The sequence below is a fragment of the Rutilus rutilus genome, assembly GCF_951802725.1.
Source record: "Rutilus rutilus genome assembly, chromosome: 7".
In the NCBI taxonomy this organism is placed as follows: domain Eukaryota; kingdom Metazoa; phylum Chordata; class Actinopteri; order Cypriniformes; family Leuciscidae; genus Rutilus; species Rutilus rutilus.
Genome location: NC_140221.1, coordinates 33,015,417 through 33,033,514, shown reverse-complemented (window position 1 = coordinate 33,033,514; position 18,098 = coordinate 33,015,417). Strand labels below are relative to the sequence as shown.

General features: G+C 36.0%; 1 protein-coding gene across 3 annotated transcripts in view; it reads left to right on the top strand.

Annotated features, from left to right (window-relative positions):
* Nucleotides 1-3,017: 3,017 nt before the first annotated feature.
* unc5db (unc-5 netrin receptor Db) overlaps nucleotides 3,018-18,098 on the top strand; it is a 185,412-nt gene continuing 170,331 nt past the window's right edge. For all 3 annotated transcript variants that reach the window (XM_084415309.1, XM_084415310.1, XM_084415308.1), the window contains exon 1: nucleotides 3,018-3,308. In XM_084415309.1, the coding sequence (XP_084271435.1) occupies nucleotides 3,194-3,308 (115 nt within the window). In that variant the 5' untranslated portion in view covers nucleotides 3,018-3,193. The remainder of the gene's footprint in view (nucleotides 3,309-18,098) is intronic.

Here is an 18,098-nt window from a genome sequence, read left to right as displayed (position 1 = left end):
AACTACAAACAAACAAGCAATGGAAGACTGAAGATATTAGCCTATATTCCGGTCCTCAAATTTGTTTACATGTTCCAAAAGTTTAGACTACACAGCATAAGGATTTTTCACTGTTTTTATCACTATACGCTTGTACGTGTTCGCAGCACTTCAGCGTAAAGTATACTGCAAAAAAGAATTGTATAGTCAACTTAAAAAAGTGAACACTACAGAGTGGAAGTGGATTTTGCCTAGGGCAAAGAACAGGTTTTTTGAAAGTCGAAATATCTGTGTTTTCTTTGGCAAATGAATAGCAGGATTTCTCTCTCTAGCATGCTGGGAGTGTGAAACGGAAAAACTGGAGTGGAGCTGGAGTCGATTGGAATCTCTAGTTCAACATTAAAGCTTGATGCTTTGACTTCTATTGTAACTGTTCATTGGCAGATAAGAAATATATGAAATAGCTGGTCAGTTTTTGTCTGAAACATACATTATCCTAAACATTAATCAAAATTAACTTAATTGAATTTGCAATCAAGTTGCAGTAGTACTAAATATATCAGAAAGATTGTTATGTGGCCTTGTGAATCACAGAAAATTCTCAAATATTCTCAATTCTTGAAAAATTCTCAAATATTTCCTTAGGAACACCTTAAATGTTTTCTTAAGAAGAAAATTAAGGTTTGGAGTTATTTGATTAAAAGGTGGGTAACACTTTATAATAATGTTCAGTTGTAAGTCATTTATAAGTGGTTAGTTAATGATGAACTAATCATTTACAGAACATTCATAAATGATTAGCAAGTGATATACTAACATTTTATGTATGTTTTGTAAATTGTGTTAGAAGTCATCACTGTAAAAAGTGAACAGTTGGATCAACTTAAAAAAATTACTTCAATTGGTAACACCTAAAGAAATTAAGTTTTCTCAACTTAAATTATCACATTTTTCACGATAAAACATGATAATTTAAGTTGAGAAAACTTCATTTCTTTAGGTGTTACCAATTGAAGTAATTTTGTTGTCACTTTTTACAGTGATTTACAATTGATTAGTTAATTATTAACTAATCATTTACAAAACATGACTAATCATTCATAAATGATTAATTAGTGATATGTTCATTATTTTATGTATGTTTTGTAGATTCAGTTATAAGTCATTTACAATTGATTAGTTATGATTAACTAATCATTTACAAAACATGACTATGCGTTTCATAAATGTTTAATAAGTGATGTTACAGTTTTTTGTATGTTTTTCTCACATCAGGTGCACAGTGGTTAGACTCCATGTGTTTCAGAGAAGACAGCTGTCTATACCCTCACCAGTCAGCACTTACACTGCAGCACACACTACAGTGTTCAACACCTGTTATAGATGTGTAAACGCATGAATAAATCATTTACAACACTTTCTGCATCCCCTAATCTAAAGTGTAAACTATTCATCACTTGTAAATGTCTTACACTTCATTTGTAGATTACCACTTCAAGAATCAAAAAGGCATAAGATCTACGAATGTTATCTACAAATGTATATGTAACACATTTACAAGTGATGAATAGTTTACACTTTAGATTAGGGGATGCAGAATGTGTTACAACACTTTCTGCATCCCCTAATCTAAAGTGTAAACTATTCATCACTTGTAAATATGTTACACTTACCTGTTACAAATGATCTGTATGTGTATTCAAGGCATTTACAACACTTTCTGCACCCTCTAATTGCTACATACATACATAAAAAAAAATTAAAAAATCATTATTTATTAAACATTTATGAAATGCATTTTCATGTTTTGTATATGATTAGATAATCATTTACTAATCAATTGTAAATGACTTAACTGAATCTACAAAACATAGGCTACAAAAAATGTTAGTAGCCTATATCACTTGCTACTCATTTATGAATGTTCTGTAAATGATTAGTTCATCATTAACTAACCACTTATAAATGACTTACAAATGAACGTTATTATAAAGTGTTACCAAAAGGTGGGTATTGCTGAAGACTTGGCACATGAAAACAACCTGAAAGCAGCTGCATCCGAAATCGCATACTGTCCGAGTAGATACTACATTTGAATTTGAACTTACTTCACAGCCGTTAAAAAAATGTGTTAGATATATTATGAATGTAGGTATATGAATGAAATTCGGACGTACGGTCAGTTGCGTCGTTTGGACACCTCAACATTTCTGGAAGTAGTTGGTCATTCAAGGACTTTTTGCCTATTCTGTTTTTTGAATACTATGTATTCGGACATAGGCTACTCTATTGGCGTTCTATTTTTTGCATACTCTATATAGTAGGGAAGTATTCGATTTCCGACGCAGCATCTGTCTTTTTGCGCTGCCTGTAGATTACCGTAGAACTTTAAGAAGTAATTTACGATGATTTTTTAAGAACATTCTTTTCAGGAATATGAATACTTCTTAAACTATGTCTTAAGAACAATCTTAAAAAAGATAAGAACATTCCTAAGAAAGTTTTTGGGAATACAAAATATATCCTTTTTTCTTAGCAAATAGCAGGTAAGAAGAATTTTATTCTTAAGAATTTTGTATATAAACATAAAATATTAATTAAAGGTTCTTACCTCCAATTATATATTTTCACATGTAGGCCTAGAAAAAAGTACAAAACCTTGTTTGTACCATGAAATAAAAAAAATAAAAATAAAAATAGGAGGAGGACGACAGTAGGCTACATGAACATGTAGTTTTTTAATTAATTGGAAGGAATCCAGCAGCTGCCACAGTCGTTAAGCGTTAAACTGTTTTTAGTGAAGTCATTTGACGACAGGTGACAATATTTCTCCCTATTAGATTCCAGACGACGCACTTCAAACGCAAAACTCAATTATATGACAACGCGATTTCTTCCCAGCGTTACCGCGCGCATGAATATTCCCACCTGACTGGTGCTGATGCTTGTGGTGAACTTGACTCCGCCCACCACAGTGCGCCATTGGCTGGTTCGGCTAGTGAGTGTGCGGCACCTGCAAGTCTGAGTGCACTAGAACGAGGCTCTCAAGCAGGGAGGGCGCAAGCCTGCACGGTGTCTGAAGTTCAGCGCACAGGAATGATGTTTCCTGATCATTCAGAAAGAAGTCAGAGCGTTAAAGTGAGAGAGAGACCGTTAGAGCTGAAAACAATGAACTGTCCCAACATCATAATAACGGGCGAATTTGCCCCCTAAAATGACTGAGAGAAACAGAATAGAAATGGGAAGTAACGTTACTGAGAAGGGACGTCGGCGCTTTTTTGAGATCATCTTGGTTCTCGCGCTTTGTCCAACCTGCACCAACGGTCGAGGTAAGAGCTGTAAGCGGGAGGAAATATGTTGTGATATTTACAGTATTATAAGCGCAATAAATCTCCTGTTGTCATTTGTTCAACTTTTATACTGGGTAGAGAATATCAGGAGACCTGCTTGATCTCCCTCTTTGCCCACGCGATCGTGCACGCGGTAGCGTCTATCTCTGAAAAAAAACTGACACAGACTGCGTAGTTTTTAATACGTAGACTATCTGTAGACTACCTACTAAGTGAGTTTATTTTTTATTTTTTTTTATGTTGTTTTGGCTGTATTTTCGCCGTTTTTAACGGATTCGGTTGATGTAAACACTGAGGTGACTGACAGTTAAGTTTGTAACATTCTGTTCTGAAAAAGAGCAGCAGTTTTCCCACAGCATCAGTGTCAAGATTATTGGGAAAATGAAAGGATACTGAAGAAATGTGTTGATACAGCTGGAGTAGGCTACATTAAGTATTTCGATATAGTCCATGTTCAACAGGCGACCATATATTTTAGTAGTTCTAGCTTTCTAGTTCACACACATCTAATAATCATTACTGTGACATTGTTAAATTCTCTAAATGCTGCTCTGTTATTTAAACCTTGTGCTGAAATCAGTTTGTGAGCGCATATCCGACTCGAGACAAACATGACTTAAGATAGTATATTAAAATACTGTGTTCAAAAGTAACTATTCACCTACTGTCTCTTTACTCTTGTGTGACTAAGGTGAAGTTGATGGACTGTCAGGCGATTTGATGCCAGATATTATTTTTCCTTAGATATACAAGGCTTCATGGAAAACATCAAGGGAAGTTAAAGCAATTGTTCTTGAGCATTTATATAGGCCTACTGGTATTACATGTTTTGTCATTTATTCGTGTATAGTACAGTAACACTTTACAATAAGGGCCGGTAATTACGATAAGCAATTAGCTATCATTAACTATGAGCTTAACTATGAGCAATACATTTGTTCCAGTATTTATTAATCTTTGTAAATGTCAGTTAATTAAAAATACATCTGTTCATTGTTAGGTCATTAGCTCAGGTACATTAATTAACAGATAGCCTACACTTATTAACCATTAAGTGTATCTGTCCATTATTAACAGATAACTTTTGATTTTGATAATGTATTAGTAAATGTTAAAATGAATAAATGCTTTATAAGACATTTCATGTTAACTAAGGTCATTATAATGTTAATAAATATTATGAATTCCATGCATATGGAACACTTTTTAAAAATATTTTAATAAAATGCTGAAGTATTAGACTTATATAGAATCTACATTTTTCCAAAAACATTTAATCAAAAATCAATCGTTGTAAGTGCAATCTTTATAAAACTTAATTTTTTTTTTAACTATCCAGTTGTCACAAACGACTGTAAAAGCCTTAAGGCTGTGTAAGCTGCACAAAAAGTCAGGTTTTAAGTCACGGCTTGTTATTTTTGTCTGGGATGTCTTGAAGCTTGTCAGGTTTAGCTATTCTGAAATCAATGAGGATGACACCAAATCTTTACAATGAGAGCAACTCACGTGAAGGAGCAGGAACTGAGACCTCTTGCGTGCTACACTGCTCTCAGCAAGCCCAATGGGGCCTATATGAAACTTTAAAAGGGTTCTCAATGCATCCACCCGAGCGTGCGTGCCCTGTGGACCCCACATAACGGCACGCGATGGTTAGCTTTCTTTTCTTTTCCCTAGCAGAAGGCGGCACAGATTGCATGAGAGTAAATTAAGGTGTGTCAGCACAAGGTTGGAAAAAACTGAGCTAATATGACTCCATACAGGTTCATATATGTTTGTTGGCAGAGGTGCATTCATTTATTTTCGCTATTGAAGAGGTAGATTTGGCAAAATTCTCTCATTCTCATCCAGGCATAGATCTGTATGACAATGCATAACTTTTAACCACTTTTTTTTTTTTTACTAGATCTTGCTATAGATGCCTCTTAAGTTGCTGTACACTTAAATATGGATGCAATGTGATAACCTTTTTCTTATTTTCATAAATGTTTATACACACTTTAAAAGTTCAATTTCAGACTAAACCAATATTATTATATTTTTAATTTCATGTAAATGCTTTAGTTTGACTGAAAATTAACCAGTGCTTGTTTTTTTGTGTTTTTTTTCATGTTTGTTATAGCATTACGTAGGTCTCTGTTAGTCCGACTTTGCAAAGGTGTGCCATAATTGCGTGTATGCTAATCGGACTACACTTGTCCTTGTGCACTTGCTCCGAAAGACAGAGTATTGTTTATTTAATGTTCAAGTTTTTGATTGAGCATTGTGTAATGTACACTTGGGCAGAGGGATGAAGAATGTAGCTTAACTATGCAAAAACCCACTATAGAACTGTGCAAGTAAAACAATTTTTTTGCCTTGTGCTTAATTATTGCACACATATACAATGCAGTTTTAGCAGCAACAATTTAATTTTAGTAGTGAAATCGTCTAGCCGCCAAACTCTGCCAGTGGACCGTTCGGTGAGAAAAAGCAGCCAATCTGGAAGCGACAGAGGTTATAAAAATCCATCACCAACTCGGCTCTGCTAACAGTGTGCCAATGCAGTGCTGCTCACTGCTCAAATTTACATTTAAATGAAACCAAATGACTGAACACTCACAGATGAGAGTCAGTAAAAAAAGTACCACCTCCTTGTTTTGCAAAAGTACTATTCGCTACCTGAATCTGTTATTAGGCCCTAATGGGATCTGTGTTGGTATATAAGGAAATTACATGATCGATCCTTGTTTTTGTGATAGAAAAACTATTCTCATATATGGCCTCCAGAGATGGAATAAATCTGGTAAGAGAAAGTACCTAGAGTAGTGTAACCTTGAGCATTATTAACTTATTGCCACACTTGAGTGTGAAGAAAATAATATGGACTTGCTGTGACTGCTTTCTCTATGCACTTCTTCAGCTAGGGGCTCTGTGCAAATATAAATTTTTTTTTTTTTGGACGAAAGAGTGAATTTAACTTCATTAGTCTAAAGTAGAAGCTACGTGGGCTTATCCACCATCAGGCATTTTTTCTGGTTTTCATCAACACCTCTCCCACCTCCAGAATGATCAGTGTTTAACCATGTGCAGTCAGTAAAAGCTTTTACATGCTATAAACACGCTCATATTCAAGAAATGTCCCATTTTAGCATTTCTGTGTCATTCCAATTTCCTTCTATTCTAAGGATATGCAAGCTTATGTTTGAAGACGCAAAATAATATCTGGGCTCAGCAGATGCTTTCACACATTCTGCAACATTTGCTAGATAACTTCCAATAACATGTGGACATGTGCAATATTATGTATTAGTCATACGTGTTAGATCTTTGGAATCAAGATAATTGGAGCATTATAATAAAAAAAAGTACTCTTCTACCGTCAGTGCATGATTTTTACGGTAGCTAACTAAATACTTACATTTAGAGAATGATTGTCTTAAGTAGACATCAACCGATACTGATTTTAGAAATTTATTTTTATAACGATACAGATTATTTGCATGTTTATGTCCCCGATAACCGATATAAAGAACCAATATTTGTTTAATTTGGACAATTATATATTATTATATTATAACACCACTGAACTGAACAATCATTACAATTCTACATCAATAAATAAATAAAAGCTTTGATCAGGTTAACAAACAGGTAACAAATATAGCATGTGAAAATAATTCTAACATAACATAAAAAAAAAAAAAGTCTAAAAGCCTGAATAAAAAAAATAACAAAAACATTACTACTTTAGTGTAGCTAGTACTCCCAGTTGCATCTCTTTATTTATAACAACAGCAGTAATTAGGGATGTCCCGATCCGATCACGTGATCGGAAATCGGGCCCGATCACGTGGTTTCAGACTCGATCGGAATCGGACGTTACCTCCCGATCAGGACTCGGATATATATGTATATATTTCTCATTATTTTTTAACACGCATCTATAGTTATTATGCGGTGGCACAGAGTTACGCCGGTTTCACACTGCACGCATTAGCAGAGCGTAAGCAGCGCAGGAGGTGAGCAGGAGCAGGACACGCGCGTTTTGCTTTCACACTGGCAGCGTTTGTCATGCGCGGCTGAACCGCGGGTTGTGTACAGACAGAGTACTCTATAATGGATAAGTTGGCATTGCTTTATTTCGTTTTCAAATACATTTAAGAGAAAAGACTTGTCAAGAAGCTTATTTTATTAATAATTTCATTTATATAACTTTTGGTTCATCTTTGTTTTTACTGTTCTGGCAACAAGTTTGTTTTTGGACATTTGTTTTCTTTTTAAATTGCTGTTGGTCATTTGATCAACTGTTTAAAACACAATAGATATCATCAATGCACTTTTTGGATAAAACTGCGGTGTATTTTGGCCATGATCAATGCATTGTCACTTTAATTCAGCGTAAGCGGCGCAGCAAAAATAGACTCGGCGCCGAAACGATCGTGGCACTGCTGCTTCTGCTCTGCTCCTGCTACGCGCTGCCGCGCCGCCTCTGCGTGCGGTGTGAATGCTCTAACATGGGCGCCGGAAAAAATACGCTCTGCTAACGCGTGCAGTGTGAAACCGGCGAGTGCAGTTCCTAAAAGCACATTACTGGCTTTGCAAACACTGTGGCACTTTTATTTTTTTATTTGTTTAGATGCCTGCTGGGTATTTTAAGTTGAGGTGCTATTTGTTTATATATTAGACTTTTTTATATATTTACTGTTGCACTAAGTCCAAAAGTGAAGAATTTATGTTATTTATTACTTGATTGTTCAAGCTACCTCACAGAAGTGCTCTGTTTGTTAACAGAGTTGTTGAATGTTAAAATAAGGTGAATTAAATAAAAAATAAGGAACATCCTGGGTCTGTTTTTCGCTCTTCTTTATTCTTTTTTTATGTATTATAGAAGTATCGGATCGGGACTCGGTATCGGTAGATACTCGAAAACAAATGACTCGGACTCGGACTCGAGGGCAAAAAAACCTGATCGGGACATCCCTAGCAGTAATATTAATAATAGGGTAAATACATTTACAAAGACTTAAGGTTTTAAACGGAGAACATAAATAAATGACTGGGGAGTCTATCAACTTCGCATAAATATAAACATTCGTTTTAAACTACAGTTTTAAAAGGTTTTTATATAGGCTAAAGAGTGAAGAGAATAGAACACGCTGGAATATTTGCTGGAATACAAATATATTACACATACATTCGCTGGAATATGCATACATTGTCAGAAAAATAAACAAAACGACAAATGCATCACCGTCATTTCCGAGTCCATCTCATCTGGCTCATATCAGAATTATTAATAGGCAAGGCCTAGAGTTTTTGTCGGTCTAGAGATTATAAAATACCTTGCTGACAGAGCACTTTTTTATCTATACGTTTACACGGAACTTCTCTTGTGAATGATTTAGATGTTATTAGCGAAATAAAGGTTATATAGTAAATGTTAATATAATTTAGGGAGTTTTAAATGAGTGGATCTTGTTAAAAGCTGAATACAGTGTGCTGGAGCATTCCTGAGCATCAGGTGAGTGAATGGAATTATGAATGCAACTTTACCAGACAAATGATGAGCATAGATAACAGAGAGAGAATTAAATTCATCAAACATGCACTTATTCATGGAATATTGTTTTTCTCTTTAGAGATGCACAATATGTTTTGACCTTAAGATTAAAAATGCATATTTACCTGCTGATTTTTTGCCTCGACTAGAGAATAACACAAATCTTCTTACAATAATCTACACAAATGCTCTAAATTGCATTGCTGATAAAATCTGGAAGCTTGCAGTTTTCGCGTCCTCAGAGATATCCCCATTTACCCTTTCTTTTTGTGTACAGGACCAACTCAATGCATATGAAGGTTTTTTTTTTCTACTTTTGTAGCAAAATAAAAATCAAATAAGCACACAGCACTATCTTTATATCACTGTAGTGTGGTAGATCACCGTGGTAGAGCAATGTGGTGTACAGAATTACACAAGTTTTGCTGTTGTAAATTCGTTTAATGTCAAAGACAATAAAGAGTGCTGCAGGAATGAGTCCTTAAACCTGGAAATGAGTTAGCTTTTTTTCATTGGGAAGTCATGGTTTTTTTTATGGGTTTTTGGTTAACTGCCTGAAATAAGGTCTGCGGTGAACACATGTGTCAAGTAGGGCTGGACAATAATTCAATATATAGCGATATATATAATAAAAAAAATGGTGATATGATTTTTAAACACATTTCCGATAATCATTACAGCATTTGTCACTGGCACTTTACATGTACACTCAAAAAAATAAGCTGTTGAACGGACTTAATCTAAGGGTCAGGAAAAATCAAATTTGTTGGAAATGATTTGTTGTAATCTTGTTGTATGAACTTAAATTCATTTAGTCATTCCTGCTAGATAAAGTTTTGTCAGGTTAACTACAATTAATCTTTGCCCGGCCTAAAATCACCAACATTATAATTTTAGACTCTACAGTTATTTCCAATGATAGTCACTAGTGTTTAATTTAATTAAAACTCTTTTTACATAGTATTATTGAATATTACTTATGCAAGTCTGCGAGTGAGGTTTAATGCATATAGTGTATACTGAGTGCCCACAGCCCTAAACTAAACACAGTCGCCACTCTTCTGCATAATGGTAACCACAAAATTCTAAAACATTACAGAAAGTCCTCCAAATTTCTAACATAACTGAATATTAAACACTAACATTAACTAACAACATCTTTCCATTTACAGAAAAACACATAAAATAACACTTTAATCCCTAAATTTACCCTCCTAATGCAGTCCCTTGCAAAGCATGCTGGGAACTACAGATCTACTGCCCAGTTAGTTGTCAACAAAAATGATTCATGTAGTTTTCACACAAATTAATTAAAGGGATACTTCACCTCTGGGAAGATGAATGTGTATTTAAAATAGGTCATTTATGTAGAAGAAATGTGAAGAAATTTTTTAATTTGGAGCTTTCTAGACTGAGAAAAGCCAGAAAATGTATTTTTGGCTTATGTGGATGAAAGACAACAACTCCCAGAATGCACTTGCTTCGCTGCCCTAGGAGGCCACGCCTACCGGTAAGACAGCGCAGTTGAAAACAAGGTTAGGCTACCAGTGAGTCTCCGTGACGAGTCTGCCTGGGATTTCGGGATCGCCCAAAATGTCCGGGATTCGGCTTTTGCGTTCTACAGTCGCCATTCATTATGTTTACTGTGGTGAGCAGGACGAGGCTGACGGCCGCGGGAGAACGGCGCGAGGCCGGTGGCGTCATTACTGAGACGCGCCGGTCTCGCAACGGAGGTGCGGGAATTTTCTTAGCAATGTTAAAACGCACATCAACCGATCACTTGTTTAGCGTTCATGTAAACACTACATTCAGATTCACCAATCGGAATGAATTCAGTTAGATTGAAACATGAGGTGTGCATGTAAACAATGAATGGCGACCGCAGAAAGCAAAAGCCGAATCCCGGACATTTTGAACGATCCTCGCCCGCCGGACATGTCCGGGAAAAGGAGGATGGTTACCCATACTTACTCAGCTTTCTCCTACTATTCAGCTTTCTCCATAGAACAAGAGCCTGCTAGCTTAGCTTCCAAAGAAAGACGGCTGACTGTGTGTACATTCTATGAGTGAGATCCCACCCTGTATGGGCGGGCTGAAAACATGCGGAACAACGCCATCTACTGGCTGTAGTCTTTAGCCTCTGTCCAGAAAATCCTCCGATGACGCAAAATGACGATTTTTGCGTCATCGGAGGATTTTTTCCAGACAAAAAATACATAAATCTCTCGTCTCAGGGGTATATGAGGGTGGAAAACATGGTAATTCGAAAATACTACAGGTTTTCTACTAATACAAAGCTCAATGCTAAATCCTGAAGTATCCCTTTAAGTAAACTATTTTAAATATATTAGGTTGATTGAACACAATTAAATTAACTTGTGACAAAATATTAAACAATCGTGTTACTTTTGCTTATTTTAATTAATTGAATTTAACAAGAGGCAAAAATTCATTTTTTGAGTAATCGTATTGACGGCTTAATCAGACTGCAAAGCCTTCCTGTAAACACCTTAATTGATCAGATTGAGCTTGATCCGAATAAAATAGGTGGTTTATTTCTTTTCTAATCAGATCGAGAGAACATGTAAACACTTGATCATATTGACAACCGAAACTGAAAGGACTGCGCATGTGCAATGACGTAGAATAGCATAATGACGCACGAAACGAGCTGTTCTTCCTGTTGAATAAAGTGTCATATAAATGAGTTTCCCGGCATTCTGAAATTCTTCTTTCATTCCGCGTCTGTGAAGTGGAGCAGGACAACGTCCCACCAGTCCTAGTTTCCGATTCTCATCCACAGACGTTTTGGTTTTGGGCGTGGGGAGGGGCATTTTTACTGCGTGATAAATATAAGCAGCACGGCACAACGGTTCATATGCTCATTGTCTCCAAATTATGACCAGAAACGGATAAATATTAAGTCTGCTGTTAAGAACAAATAAGAATGGTTATTATGCGCAAGCATCGGGAAACTCTTTTGTACAGTGAGCGCATGTCAAAAATATATATTCCGATTTGAAGCGGGCACATCAACCCGATCACTTGTTTAGCGTTCATGTAAACACCACATTCAGATTGATCACTCGGAATGAATTCAGGGTGTCATAAACACTCAACAATGTCCTTGACCCAGCAACTTGTGTTTTTGTTGTTGATCACTCTTTTTTCTGTTTTCTGCAGCAACTCTGAGCACTTTTCATATTCTTTATCCTGGCGGAAGCACTTTTGTTTCAGTCTATAAGAATAATATAATCAGCCTATTTTATAGTTTAAAGTTTAAAGATATTACTATTAATAAGTTGAGAGTCTTGTTTATTTGACAGTGATTTCACATTTCTTGTTTGGATGAAGGCTAAATACAAATAAAAGGTGAACATTAATTTATTTGTACCTTTTTTTTATTTGATAAAATATTATATAGTTTTATAGGAGGAGGTTTCATAGACTTGGCAAAGTAATTTTTCAGAAGTTTGTAGGTACAGACATCCGCTGTGGGCATTCTTGGCACTTTTTCTGAGGCTTTTATATTTTTCATATCGATATTGGAATTCTATCGCATCGACCGAAATTAAGAAATATATTGTGATATAAACTTTGGCCATATCGTCCAGCCCTAGTGTCAAGATATTTTCACATTTTATTCAAAAAAAGAAAAGAAAAAAAGAGTAGAACTCTAGAAATGTAGTATAATTCTTTTGTTGTTGGGAAAACTCATCAACTCACTGCTTTTACAACCTTGTTGTGCTTATACTTGCTCTCTCATAAACTATTCTAGCTTGAACTTTCCAACATGTAGATTTTGAAGTTGTAGTTCATTTATATTTATAGTTCATTTCTAGCCTAACTTTAGCTTTTTTTTTTACTTCTGCCGATTGTGTTTGGGCATCAAATTTCTTAAAAGTTGTTAATTTGTGAAGATTATCTTGATGAATAAATGTGTACAATCCATAAACTTTTGTTGGTCACAGAGCTTATTTTCTGCAATAATCCAAAAGCCAATTATACTTAGACCTTGTGTTTTTCTGGTTCAGGAACCTTTTCCATGTCAGTGTTTACAGATGGCATAGACCAAATGAGCTTTTTATAAGCCGGTTTTATGATAGTCCCTTTTGCCCAGGCAGTTGTTAGGTTTGCAGGATTTATTTGTGTCTGCTCTGCAAGAAGATCAGTCTCTGTCCTCCAGTAAATTGTTTTATCCACTCACATTAAAGTGAACCATGGAATATCCAAAATGTTCTTCCTCTCTTTTACAGATTTATTTACCGCTACATGCAGTAAAGTACAATTTGCAGGCCTTCCCAAGGCATCAGAAAAGTATTATTGCAATTCGAAAGTGCATTTTAAAGATGCACAGTTTTCTGTCTCTGAATGAAGGCGCAAACCATTGGATAATTTTTTTAAATCTCCCTTTTCTCACTATATATCAAAGGTTTTTTTTGTATAACCAGAAATGCAGTGAGTGATATTCCCCTAAAGTTTGAATCAGACTTTGGATCGTAAGTTATGTGTAGTATCGCTGTTTCACAATTATGTAGGAGTGTATAACAGGAGATCAAAAGAAGCAATAAGTGTGGGGGGAGAAACCAAACTTTCATCATCTCTGGTGGCATTTATTGATTTTTTTTCTTCTTTCTGCTTGACTAACTTCCACATTATACATACACACTTTCTCCGATCTGCTTTGAGTGGTGTAAAATCACTGTTTGAGTGCCTCAAGCCATTTTTGCTCTCTCTTGTCTGTGCTTTCCAAGTTTCGATCATAAGTGCCCTTTTCTTTTGTTCCAGTGCCTAAGTTTTTCTGAGTGCAACCTACAGTGGGCTCCACCCGCCTCTCACTGACGCTACATTCTTCTTATGCATCCCAGGAGGATGCTTGGCAGCTTTTTTCTTGATTTAACCTACACCTACACCAAGGGTCATGGTAATTCTTGTGCTTTTTTGATGCTGCATTTAGGAGTCACTGAACTAGAAGAGGACAAAAGTTTTCTGGAATGTTCTGTAGTAATTTCACAATACCTTTGATCCATTAGAATGAAGTAGGTCATAAATATTATACTGCAAAACAGTGCAGTTTCATGTATTAGCTTTCAGCTTTTTCTTCTAAATTAGAACTGTTGATTATTCATATACCAGCCAGTTCTCTGTTCAAGCCAGTAGCGTAATGTTCATTTAGAGGTTAATCTACCTTTAAATCATAAGCAACCAATTAGGCACCCCATGGCACATACTATTGAAGACTTTCCCAGATTATAAAGCATTTTTGCCAATGTTTCTACCCTAACACGAAGGTGACCAATATCAATGACTCTCAAATTAAATTTGCCAGAGATTATGTGTAGTCCAAAAATAGTCATATTGATATTCACGATGTCTGAGGCATATGCACAGAATAAGGGTGAGTGGGAGGGTTTTATAACAGTGTATAAAACCTTAAAAAGTATTCAAAGGGACAGTTTTTGTTGAAGACAATTCAAGCTCTTACCTCAGACCATATACTTTCATCCATATATAGAATAAGGGTCAGAGCATTGGGTCAGCTGATGGGCCAGATGAGATTTAGCTTACGCAGCAATAAGACGACAGGAGAAAACTAGATCAAATGGAAAACCCTCTGAGTAATAACACTCTCACCTTGAAGTGCTTTACAATATCACATTGCACATTAGGTCAGTGCCAGAAATAACCTCTTCTTTTTTTTCTTTTTTTTTAAAGGGCAATACTTGATAACTACATTTTTTTTTTTTTTTGCTTTTATGAGCGTATACGTTTTTAATATAAAAACACAGACCATCATCAAACATTCAATTCATATCACAAAAAATGCTTAGGATGCTGTTTTGTTGGCTGCTGCCTAGGGTCTTGATCAGACGACGTTTCTGTTAGTACATAATCCGCATTAAAACTTTGTTTATGCATAGTATTTCAAAGTTATAGTTTGAAAGAGGTTTCACTTGAGCAGTGAAGCTTTAATGAAATACAGTTTTTTTTTTCTCAGATTATGTTTTCTATGCTTAAAGTAATTCTTGCCTTGCAACATGTTATACATTTATGTGACGGATCATGTCAGTTCACCATATGTGCACATCTACAGTAGAAGCATGTTTTTAGGACTGCTCGCATGACTGAGGTTTACTGCATGCATACCTTGTCCTTCATTTTGTTCTTCATCTTCATAGATGCATCTGGCTCGTAGTGATTTAATGTCTCAGGCACTGGAAGGACACGCAGATAAAAGCCATCTACGCGAACTGAAGGATCCCCCATTCCCATTTCCATATAATACTCGTCCTTGTTGTGTATAAACTACCTACTATCCAAAGGGCAAATATCAAATTAGGAAATACTATTAAAATCACACCTGAGCTCTTTGAATGTAAAGACTGACTTTAGGTCAGACAGGGATTTTAAAACTGTCCTTCTACCGTCGTTAGAATGTCTTATGGTCAGGACTCAGGGACTGTTTGTATGAATACAGAGTCGGCAAAAATGACAGCATTAATGGCTGTGACATTTTATCAGGGAAACATGAGCTACTACATCAACAGAATGGGCATACATGTCTAACGATGTAATTTGTTTGTGTAAATATATCAATGAGTGGGCAGGCGAATATAAATTTTGAATAAACTGTAATTAATGGAAACGCATTGATTGTGCATCCAAGGTTCAAATAATTAATGAGGTACTTTGAAATATTTATGCTGTCTAAATGAAGTGCTTCACTTAAAGCAGTCAGGCTGAAAAGTAAACTCAGCCCCTCTACTAAATATTAAACAAAACATCAATCTGTGAGCTCGCTTTTCATCAGTGAGCGCTGCGGGAAAATATCAGAGCAGAATCAAAGTAATTATGTTCCCTGCTAGAGAGAATTGCAGTGCTTTGTCATTATATCATTATGATGGGTCTGAGGTCAAAGGTCGTAATGATTTCAAAGCCTAAGGCTACATATTCATGATTTAAACATAGGTTTGTTGTACTGTTATTGTCTTTTCTATTTGCTGGACCCAAGGTATGAATTTCAACACATTTTCCTAAAAAATATTATTGAATATGAAATTTTGGAACTTTCACATCAGAATCTGCAGTACTTTGGTTATGACTGAAAGCCTATAATTCAGTGCCACTGCTGGGCTGCTAAAATAGCACGCCAGTAATTAGCAGATGTCACTTAAACACTAAATCACTTTGTCAAACAAGGTACAGGGTCTGTCAACTTAACAGTGATTATTACATCCAGGCCTATTTTGAGATGTATCTTCTCTGAAAGCTAGCTCATTACATTTGACAAAGACATTCACGGGAAAATGTGTTTAAGGAGTTTAGTTTCAATTAAGTTGAAGCAGTTACAATTTTTTTTAATGCTTGAGATATATATATATATTTTTTAGGGATGTCCCGATACCACTTTTTGCAGAACGAGTCCGATACCGATACTTTGATTTGTGGTACTCGCCGATACCGATACCGTAACTGATCCCTGAATTTTCACTGCATTTGTAATTTTTAAATGTATTAGTAGATAAACCAAAAGAATATAAATCATATTAGTTGGCTTAATTTGTTCATCAAATTCAAATGTTTGTCAAAACCAGTGAAATATCAATTATTTAATCCAATCTTGATACTACAACAAAAACTACCATCTTAATTAATGTGAATTTAAAACAAGCAGTCAGTGACAAAATAAGACCCAACAATCGAATTACAAATAGGACAAATAAATACAATAGAACAAAGAAAGGCTACAAATGAAATAAACTGTTTTTAGAGTTTTTCAGGTAGATCTAACAGGTACAGAAATTTGAATAAAGTAATCAAATGTGAAAAAAGCATATTCATTACGGTATAAATTATATTATAGATAGATATTTTTGTAGTTGAAAAGGGTAGCCTATTTAGTTGAGTGAGTATTTCTTTGTCCTTTGTTTGATTAACATTAAAACATCATTAATGTCATTAAAAAAAGGTTTATCAAACTGCTGCCCCTTTAAGACCGAACGCACGGACCGCATTTGAACATGGCTACGTTCATTTGAGATATAACCGAATTTGTTTACTATAGGATACTCGCCAAGATGGGCGTTTTTACATAATTTTGTGTGAATTCGTCCGTACAAGCGCAAGACGTGAAAGACAATTTAATTCAGTATTCGCGCGCTGCAGACGATGGTTTGCGGGGCGCGCGCTTCGGATGTTTGCGTTCATGGAACTTCTTGACCTGTACACGTCCTGTAATAATGTAGGAAACCACGCGTTATACTTAAATAAGGTAACAGTTTATGTTTTACTTTACTTACATTGCAATCAAGAGCATTCAACAGAAGTGCGCTCGCTCGCGCTCTATCTCTCTCTCGTCAGTTAACGTTAATAAGCTACATGCCTCGTTTTATTTTCTTTGCCATTGACATCCGACTGAACAAACTTTCCACTGACGTCTGTTTAAAGGGATGTGCTCGACCAGCTCGCACGCGTCTGTGCCGTTGCGCACTTAATCCACTGCTTGTTTTTCTCTTATCAGCTCGCGCACCACAGCTATGTTACTATACACACGCACCTTGTACGAACCCTGTGAAATGAGCCCAAACCGCCGACATTATACTTTTCTATGCCTCAGTTCACCTCCACAAAGCACTCGCGGCGGCCAGTTTCGTTTTGCAAAATGTACGTGGTATCGGTGAATTTTTATGAGTACGAGTACGAGTATATGAGGACAGTATCGGCCTGATCCCCGATGCCAGTATCGGTATCGGGACATCCCTAATTTTTTTTTTATATAGATAAGCATGTACAAATTTCCTTAACCTTTAAAAAGCAGCAGACTGCAAAATGATGTGTTCTTAACTTTTACTTCAGAGTAAATATCTTTTTCCTAATTCTTAGTACTGTGTAGCTAAAACCTTTCTAGTGTACTGCCAGATAACATAAGATCACCAGTCATTTGTGGCACTTGAGGCAGCTCAATCCATTTGTGCTCATGGGTTTGAATCCCCACATGAGTCTGGTGGTTACAGTTGTGGCTCTGATTTCATTCAGATCAGTAGAGGGAAAGGCACAGAAAGCAGGAGGGGAATTAGCTGGGGTTCATTTGGTCCGTGATTAATTTCCAGCAGTAGTATTAGTGACTGTTAGACCAGTAGGGTGTGGATATTGTAATAAATACTACAAACCACTCTCTTGGGTGGTGTGTAGTGTGTTTTTACACTCTAAAGCCCTATTCGGACGGGACT